At 48.1% G+C, this 10034-nt stretch overlaps 1 protein-coding gene across 2 annotated transcripts in view; it reads left to right on the forward strand.

The window, feature by feature from the left end:
• KATNB1 (katanin regulatory subunit B1) overlaps positions 1 to 4600 on the forward strand; it is a 944775-nt gene extending 940175 nt beyond the window's left edge. The window contains exon 20 of one of the 2 annotated variants that reach the window (XM_069654285.1): positions 3435 to 4600. In XM_069654285.1, coding sequence (XP_069510386.1) covers positions 3435 to 3567 — 133 coding nt within the window. In that variant the 3' untranslated portion in view covers positions 3568 to 4600. The remainder of the gene's footprint in view (positions 1 to 3434) is intronic. The other variant, XM_069654294.1, reaches the window with a different exon arrangement.
• The last annotated feature ends 5434 nt before the right edge of the window (positions 4601 to 10034 follow it).

Genomic DNA, 10034 nt, shown 5'->3' on the forward strand with positions numbered 1-10034 from the left:
CCTTGGGCCCTCCTGTGGTGTCTATGGTCTGGCGCCCTAGCGGTCACGATGGGCAAGACAGACAAAGTGCAGAAAACTCACCTTTGAGGAGGGACACAGACCCAGTGGTGCCTGTCCCTGGTGCGATGGCCGGGAGTCAGAGCTTACCCTGGATCTCAAAGCTGGCATTGGCGGTCTGGATTCCAAGTGGGACTTGCTCTCCTCAAACGTGTATATGCTGCAGCACAGGTTGGATAAACATGGAGATTGCTTGGATGGGGTGGAGCACAGGGTGTCTGGGATTGAGAACAGCTCTGTGGCACTTACAGCCAGTGTGTCAACCTTGGAGGGGCAGCTTAAGTTGATCTCTGCTAAGAATGAGGACTTGGAAGGCCGGGCCCGGAGGAATAACATCAGGCGGTTGGTGATTCGGGAGCGCCAGGCCCAGACGAGGATGGAGGAGTTTGTCGAGTCCCTTTGCAGAACTGTGTTTGATGACACTGACTTTTCTCCTTTGTTGTAGAGAGTGTGCACCGACCACCAGCAACGTGGCCTGTGCATGGGGACCCCTGTGTCCCATCATAGATCAAGCATCAGTTGCGGGACAAAAGCATCCAGTACTCTATGCTGTTCCCACGAAGTTGCAGATCCAATACAAAGACCTAATTTTGTATGTCCCCTGAGTCTGCAAGCTCGTTCCTGAATGGGATCGGCAGAGGGCAACATCCTAATTATCTGAGACCCCGGAATGATGCTAGAAATCAGGGCCAGGAGGACCCCGGAAGAATATACAATGGACACTGTAGGGTGGAGGTCAGGCGAGCCAGCTGAACGCTGTCCTTCGGGCGCCAGGCGCAAGTTACTCGGCTGCTTGGGCCGCCTTGGGTTTATTGTCTATCCTGTGGTGGGTCGAGCCGACTAGTTCCTGACTGGGCACTAGCGCCCCGAGCGCAGCACTAGTTTAATGTTTGTTTTTTTGGGGAGCCGGGAGGGTGTAATTCGGTAGATTGGGGTTGCCTGTGTGGGGGGTGGTGGGGGCAAGATTGTTGGGTTGCTGGGTTGTTGTGATGTTTCTCTTTTTGTGTTCTGGTGCCTGAGACATCGGATGGTGGCTCACTGGTGTACCATTTCTGGCAACACACCGCACTATTTGGCTGGGAGGGTGAGGAAGCATCTATGGATTTAATCAGTTGGGCGAGATGGCCTTTACAGTAGCCACATGGAACATCAAGGGGCTGGAGGGGGAATCCGCCCTCCAAGGTTCGGAATGTTACCCAATATTTGCGTAGACTCCGGGTGGATGTAGCATTTATGCAGGAGACTCACCTTACCGCCTCCTTTGAGGCCTGCTGCGGCTCTTACTGGGGCTGCCACAGGTGGTATTCCTCCTATTCTTCATACGCAAGGGGAATGGCGATACTGATTAACCGAGCCACCATATTTAGGCTAGTCTCGGTGGCCAGGAACGGAGAGGGGGAGGGCTCTACTGCTGCGTGGTATCTTGGAGGGGGTGAGGGTAGCACTGGTCAACACTTATGGGCTGAATGTAGATAGTGCCAACTTCTTTGACTGGGTCATGGTCCAACTGGCTTCGTGTCAGGGTGCCACCATTGTGTGGGGAAGGGATCTGAACACAGTGCTGGATCCGACCGTGGATAGATCTGGGAGTGTCCGGGGTCCCCAGTCTAAAGCGAGTAAACAAGTGGATGTATGTACTACATGCAACTTGATGGATGCCTGGAGGATAAAAAAACCCAGATGTTATTGATTACACGTTTCACTCCTATTGCACATTTCACTCCTAGATTCATAGGTCTAGCTCTAGGCTGGACTACCTGCTGGTGTCCCTCAACAGGGATCACTTTGGGTAATAGTCAGATCCTCCTCCGCACTTTCTCGGACCGTTTGCCAGTGGTTTTGGAGTGCCTGACTGGTAGGGTCGTTGGGGAGGGACAAGCCTGGTGCTTTAAACCTGATGCGTTAACTGATGCTCTTTTTCGTCAAGAACTATAAAATGACATTGTGGAGTTTTCTACACAGTTGCCTCGCAAGGGGTGCGCTACATGGCCACCTGCCCTCCCTGGTGCCTATCGCAGAGGACGGACCTCCTTTCCCACTATGAAGGCAAGCTTCAGTACCTGAAACTCTGCAGCCTGACCCTTCATGCCTGGCTGCTGAAAGGCTAATGTATAAGGAGTGGAATTTGTCAGAGGATGTTCTGGATTTACTCCTTTCTGCTTGAAGACTCGCCACCAAATCTATCAATGCCTGCAGGTGGCGGTAGTTTTTGGCTTGGCGCCTGAGGAGGGATCTGAATCCTTTTACTTGCTGCACATCCTCAGTGTTGGATTTTCTTCTGTCTTTGGCCCAGAGGCGCCTGCAGATCATTACGGTAAAAAGGCATCTTGCGGCCATTTCAGTCTTCAAGAGCAGGGCTCCTTTTCACGATCCCCCATGGTCACTCAATTCCTGAGGGCTATGTCTAATATTTGCCCCATGCCAGTTTGTTGTCTCAGCGTGGAATTTAATTTTGATAACATTTTTAATGGGCGCTCCGTTTGAGCCCCTTTCCTGTTCATTAAGATTGCTCACCCTTAAGATGATTTTCCTGGTCGCCATCACTTCACTAGACGGGTGAGTGAGCTCCAGGAATTATTCATTTAGCCTCCCTACTCTTGTTTTCTCAAAAGTTTCCATCCCTCTCAAAGGATATTCCTCCATTTTCCTCTGCCGCCTCCTTCCAAGGAGAGGAGCGCTTCCATCAGCTGCATCCGGTGTGGGCCCACAAGTTCTAGGTCTCTCAGACAAGGGAGACCAGGAATGATAACAAACTCTTTGCTGGTTCCCAGGCTGGCAGGGCTGTGACCAAACAGGCCATGTTAAGGATCATGTTAAGGATCATTATCTGCATCTTAGAATGCTCTGATCTGGCTGCGGTCAACAGGGTGCCCCTAAAAGGGACCTGCCCCCAAGGCGCAGCACCCTAACATGGTGTACCAGAAACAACAGTGTAGCTTTGTTGCCAAGTGACAACAGTGCCATCCAGTGCCCACCTGAGAATCTCTTCTTTGCATGCTATTGATTCCTGGAGATTTTTCTACATAAGTAATCTGCAGGATTCGGTATCCCTTAGAAAATAAAGTTACACACGGTAAGTAACTTAATGTATTCCCTGTGTTTTCCATATATTTCTTTTGACATTGGTTGGAACGATAGAATGAAAATTGTTGGTTTTTCAGTTATTCATCAGTCATTTCTCCCATTCCCTTCTGTATTTTGGGGGTTTGTTTAATGGATTGAGAAGGAAATGCTTTCATTTTGTGCCCCTCTACTAAATTTCATGTGGACACTGATTGGGATGAAGGCACTACCATTTGTTTTTCATGTAAGTGGGGGTGGGTTAGATACAATTGAAGTGTGTGTGTTCTCATCGGGCTTCTCTGCTTCCTTTCCAGGCTCATGAAATGTAAGCTATGTCACAAGCAACTTCGAAACATAAGTAACATGGTGAAGAGCAAAGCAGGACAGGGGGGGCGTCACAGCAGTGCTTTTCGTGAGCTTCATCTCCTCATGGCAAGTCTGGATTGAGGTTCTACACCTTTGTCCACCCTCCTCACAACCACACGACCAAGGGAGTGCTACCAATTCTGTACACCAATCCTTTGAATCACCTTCCTTCAGTGCACACTGCTTTTTGCCGAGTCTGTTTCTCCTATCAAGACTGTTATCTCTTCAGTGTTCTTCTTTGAACTATATGGATGTACTCCAGCTGAACCAATTTCCCTACTCTAATCTCTTTAGAGAACAGTGCACAAGGGTTGAGGTTGATGTCAATGACTGGTATTGAGTGATGGAGCTGGGGACAATGGGTTAAAGATGTGGCAGAAGACAATAATTGCTTGACCAGCAATTGGGCCCTGGTTGCTCCCTCTTTGTTTTCTCCGCTTGCCCTGCTCAATGACCTGGCATCATAGAATTTCCAAGCACTGGTCAAATCTCAGCAAAACATTCCACTACGGGACCTCTGGTGAGAAAAGACGCTGTGGCTTTAGCGTCTTAAATTACCTCATGATCACATGGTTGGAGAGCTGCTTATCTGCATTTGGCAGCAAGTGAAAATAGTAGATCACAAACAGTGTGTTCTTCCTTCTAGGGGGGACTTCTAGGACGAATGGTAATTTTGGATCTGCTGGAGGATTTACATCTGCAGAAGATGATGCCAGGATCTTGGATTTCCATTGATTTGTCTAAAATACACATACTGTGTTGTGGCACCAACACCATCCTTTGAGGCTATTGTAATAAGGAGTGTGGATCCGCTGACAAATGAGTGGCCGTTGGCTGTCAAGAAGCTCAGTGGTTATGGCAATGGAGTGTTTGAGCCACTGGAGCAGACTCCAGGCAGACAGGACTGCCAGTAGTAGACTTTGTTTGGCTTTGTGTGGGTTGGGCAGGGGGGGCCTTGCGACATGGGGCCTTATCTGCTCTTTTTAGGCGATGGTGGGAGATTAAGGGGGAAACACTGTTTTGTCATTTTTACGAAAACAATGCAGTGGCAATGCAACTGTGTAATTTATAATATTGTGTTTTAATAAAAAAAATATTTGTACGTCTTTTCAAATGATGTGGGCGTTTGTGAATGTGGTCGCAGAGTGGACATCCTACATATATATTTGAATGCCTTGAAGCACAGCCCCCATTGAAGCAGAGCTGTGTAATAAATGCCAATAAAAGATGTAAAATAGAACAGCACATCACACACACATTTCTGAGATGTTTTTCATATACTTCTCAATTAAACGAACTGTTAAAAAGCAACCTACATAAATGAAAGCACAGGTGTGCATGAGGTAAGTATCATTATTCCTTTGTCCTGTCCTCTTTTCTCCATACTTGTAGGATGTAGGCCATTTTGCACAACAAAACTTTAGATTTTTTTCTTTCATTCTAGGCGCATGATTATGCGGGGCACACTGCTACGGCTGTGCCCATTAGGCCTTTTTTCCATGTCGGTGTTGCTACAGCAGCTGCCTTGCAGCAGATAGCATGCATTTATTTTCACCTCTTAATCTTATTCTTTCGTTGTATGCCCTCCCCCTTTAACTTGCGCTACACAAATAAGGTTTACAGGTCCTATAAACGGCTGTTATCAGTATTTCATCTGCGCATGCTTTGAGTGTTTGGCCCGAGCCTGTCTAATGTAAGGATTGTCCCTCTGGGTACCCTTCTTCCAATCGTGACTATTGGCAGTCCAGCAACAACGACCCGCAAGCAGGGAGGGCAGCGGGAGGGATTTTCACCCTTTCACTCCGTATGCCTAAAGCGGTAGAGGCCAAGCACCATCTGACAGTCATGGGCAGTTTCGTAACTACAGGGGTAGGAGCTGGGGTGCACCTAGAAGAGGTGCTTCCACCTACACTATTCCCCTACCCAACCCCCGGCGCAAGACCTCTCTGAAGTGGGCTTCTGCCATCAGTCCCCCGTGGGAGGCAGAATATCCCTGTTTGGGGAGCAATGGAAACTTTACCACCTTGAACACCTGAATACCTGAACACCTGGGCCTTACAGGTTATACAACAGGGAAACTGCCTCCCTTTTGCCTTGCACCCTCCAGAGAAACCACCATGCCACCAACCCTTGCCTCCAGACCCTCTCCTAATGCAAGAGATCCATCAACTTCTGGAAAAGACCGCTATAGAGCTTGTACCCTGCTCGGAGCGAGGTAGGGGTTCGTACCTCAGCCTACTTTCTGGTGCTGAAGGACGAGGGAGGTCAGAGGCCCATCCTGGACCTTCAGCTTCTAAACTTGTCCTTGCGCAAGAACAAGTTCAAGATGGTCACTCTAGCCCAGCCCTTTAGGTCCTGGATGTAAACGACTGGCTAGTCTTTCTGGATCTCCAGGATTCTTACTTTGATGTGGCTATTGTAAGGGTGCAGGAGAGAGGGGGAGGCTGACACAGGGTCGAAATGTTTCTAAAATATTTGAGATGTTAAAGGAAAAACCTACCGGCCCTATCACTATGCAAGGGTTTCCCTGCCTCAACCAAAACTAAAAGAACTGTCAAAATGTCTATCAAACAAATAGTCACTGTTCCTGTGTCTAACCCTTACACTCTACAACTAAGGATATCGAATAAGTTCTCCCACCAGGGGAATTACTCCCTTCTCCTTGTGGATGCTGAGAGTTCTCCTTGAAAACTGTCAAAGTTCTGAAGCCAGAGAAATGACTCAATTCCCCTGACGTTGATATCTTATTGCACAAAAGTTCACACAAAGTAAATGGATCCTGATCCAGGAGAATGACTCCCTTCTCCTGCATTGGATATGGACTTCCATTCACAGGGCCAGGGAGAATACCTCTCTTCCTCTGATGCCCTCTGGTTCACCTGGTATGTTATACAATCATTCACTAGAGTTTGTCTACTTTACTTCCCTTAACGTTGGGGTCCTCGTCCCTTCTTTTATGAGTGGTGGACTTATGCCTGCCACTACGATGAAGACGGTCTCCTCTGTTGCTTATCTGGGCTTGATTGGGGTCCTCGACCCTTCACTGGTGGTCAGTGGGCTTATTGGTACGGCCACTGGGATAAGGAAGAGAAGCTGTGCTACACGTTGGGACTTTCGAGTCCCATGGACACTGTAGTTACCAAGGGGTTGAGGAGCGTAAGCCTTAACCTGCTTTACTTGCGCTGTGCATTCTCTCCGGTTCTCCTGCAGAGTTTGCTTCTGCAGGCTCTTCAGGCTGCCTTCAGCTGTCTGGTGGTGATTCCACTGACAGCTTTCCTCCACTCGCCTTTCCTCTAGCCGCTTGCACATGCCCGCTCGTGCGGTTCTGCCTGGCAGCTCATGCGGCTGATTGCCAGCGTCCTCTGTACTCTCCATCCCCGGGCCTGCCAAACGAGTTTGAAGGTCCTGTGCCGGACGAGCGCTGCACTCCCAGCCTATCCCGGCTGGGCGTGGTACATTACTTAGTCCATTGTCAGTTTTTATACAATGTAGCAAGGTCTCATTTGACCTATTCTGTAAGTCCTTTTTCGCTCTCTTCTTCCCAATCCTCATGCCACAGTGGGGCCACATCATACCAGTACCTCTGTATGTTTTTTTTAGTCATGATATTTGTGGTCACACTGCGGTCTTCTGTATCAGAACAGTACATGGGTCAACTGTCTAAAAAGAGGTCAACACTGCCTCTTTCTCATCACACGGATGTATCCCTCTCTCTATCTGATGGTTTCCTCTCACTACTCTCTTCCGTCCAACCCAGTCCACCTTCTCTGCTCCTACCTCCCACGTCTTCCTCCTCTGTCCCTTCAATGTTTCTCTCTCCTGCCTCTACCCTTCAATATATTACTCCCTCTGCCACACTACCACTCCCAGCTCTGCAATACTACTACCACTCCCCACCTCCTCCCCAGTCAACTTCTTGCACTCAAATTCCCTCTCCGCTCACTACCTACACCCTCTCTAACACTCACACGTTTACCTTGCAGGCATACCCACCACTCGGTACCACTTGTTCACACCAACCAATACCTCACCTTGCACGCGTACTCACCACTCTGTACCACTTGTTCTCACCAATCAATACCTCACCTTTTCCACAAATCGCCTCCATGCTCCAATTAACTGTCGTTCCTCCTGCTTGTATCTTGGTCTACCACCTCCTCCTCTGACCTCACCTGGGCAGCCGACATTTTCCTGTTTTCTGTCACCCCATCTTACCTTCCCCCTCCTTCTCTCATTGGATTACTGGCCTTGGCTAATGTGGCCCTGTCTTCCCCACCTGGAGGTGTTGCTTACACAGGAAATTACAAGTAGCAGATTATGCCCCATCATCCCCTCCCCCCTCCACACGCGGCGCCATGCTGTAACAATGGCGGGCTACGATGCAAAGTCCATATGTTTGTGTTAGGAGTCCTCCATATGGTTACCCTCAAGGTAAAGGAAGTCTTGCTGAGCGATTGTCAAGCTCTGCTCCAAGTCCTTGGTGGACTATGTCGGCTGCAGCATTTTGTCTTCTGCGCACGCAGATGTCCAGGAGCAGTGTGTGGCACCTGGGAATGTTGCATAAGTTCTCAGGTTCTTTCGCTAGCATGCTCCCTTCTTCTTGGCACAGATAGCTGTAGGCAAGTAACGTAGCGTACTGATGGGCTGCTGTTCTGTGGGTGGTCCATCCAAACTGTTTCTGCCTCACTTGTGGCTCCAGAAAAGAAAGAGAAAACCTGCCGAGCACTTGTTGCCAGAGGTATGGGGTGATGCAAGTTGCTACTGCACATATACAAACAGGCACTTGGATAGGGAACAGGAAATGGTCACCTCTGAAGTGCCACTGTCCCCCTCTGGGGATGGACTTGCTCTGGCTTCCACCTTGGTAGTCCTTCGACCCCCGGCTGAGAGGGATTCCTATACCCTTGTGACAAGGTCAGATTACTGACCTTTTTCATAGTAAGATGTAACGCTCGAAGGAGCAGGTTGGCAACCACTTCAGACCATGCCAGAAGTTCTATTCCTGTGCAAATCCCTGAGATGTTGAGCACATGCCCCCACTCCGCCTGCTACTGCGATCAAGGAAAGAAAGGAATACATATGATGACCATGTTTTTTTTTCTTTCCGGTTGCATTACCTTTCCTTTTGGAAGGTCCGACTTAGCGCCAGGATACCTTTGGGTTTTAGTTTAACTTTATACATTTCATTAACATGTCCCTTCTATGAAGAACTAGGGAGGGGGGTACCAAGTGCAAACAAAAAGGAACACTCAACACATAATTTAAAGAAAGTGGTTGGACATAGGCTACTGAAAATCCATCTGCAATATAAGCAACTGTCCACCTCAAGCAGGACAACGCTAGTCAATCACCTTTAAATTCTATCCCTATAAAAACAGAATCAGAAGTAAAATATTTGCTGCCTAACAGAGCTGCCCCTTAAAAGAAGTGATGGTTGAAGACCGCTGGAGGGCTGTGGGAAAATGCACGAGCGTACATCTGATAAGCACTGGGTATACATTGATGGAAACCCATGTCTTGATGGACAATATTCAATCCCCTCAACCAATGTCTATAAATGTTGTGCACTCTTGCTAGCCTAGTTTGTGATACTTGGGTGGAGGCGGAAGGATGCATTGAGGAATTAGAATAGTTAATGTGGACCTTTCACCAGACGCAATCAAAGCCAAGAGGAGTTGTTAGACAATCCTGTACCAGCCTGTTTCTGCCTTTTATCACTGGGAAGACCAAGGAAAAGAAAACCAAAACACTATCTGAACGAATGAACTCTGGTACTCTTGTGAAACCTCAGGTCTGTCCAAAAAGCAAGCCAGTCTAAAACACTTCGTCATTGAGATTTATAGCATGCACCACTGCCGTGTTCATGCTTTCCAAGCGCTCAGGGGGGGTTATGAAACTGAAGGAGGGCTGGGGAGGGTTAGTTTGTGGGACGGGGAGTGATAGTGCAAGATAACCTTTTGCTCTGCTGTTGAAAGCTTCAGTTTGGAAAAACCAGTCACTGTAGGTTGGGTTTGCTTCTAGATATTATAAGGGTATATGTTGTTTTAGTGTGAGTCTATATGGGATAGATTTTGTGTCTCTGTGACATAGTGCTGGACATTTCGTGCTTTTGGTTGAGTGAGATTACAGAGAGGGTGTACCATTTGCTGTGTGATTTCTAGTTTGTACTGTAGTAGGAGTATGTATGTGTTGTATTAGGGGGTTGAGCAGCAAGTTTGTAGGAAAGTGTAAGGTTTTTAGTAGGATTAGTGGTGAGGGAGATATGTGCGTTCTTGTGAATTGCATTAATTAATTTTTTATAATGCACTTAATACCGGATACCAGCCTCTGAGCACGGGACCGGGATTCAAACCTGTGTTGCTCTGTGTTGTCATGCTCCAAAGGCAAACGCGTTGCCCCTGACCTATCCTCCCGCCCCTACTAAGCTGAATCTATGCCTATGTATCTCATGTACCTATGTAACTAAGCTGAACGTATCCTTATATCCTGCGCCCTGATGCCCCAGGGTCTGGTGCGCATTATAAATAATACGCACGCAGACACACACA

This window comes from Ambystoma mexicanum, chromosome 1p (genome assembly GCF_040938575.1).
Source record: "Ambystoma mexicanum isolate Mex_15411 chromosome 1p, UKY_AmexF1_1, whole genome shotgun sequence".
Classification (NCBI taxonomy): domain Eukaryota; kingdom Metazoa; phylum Chordata; class Amphibia; order Caudata; family Ambystomatidae; genus Ambystoma; species Ambystoma mexicanum.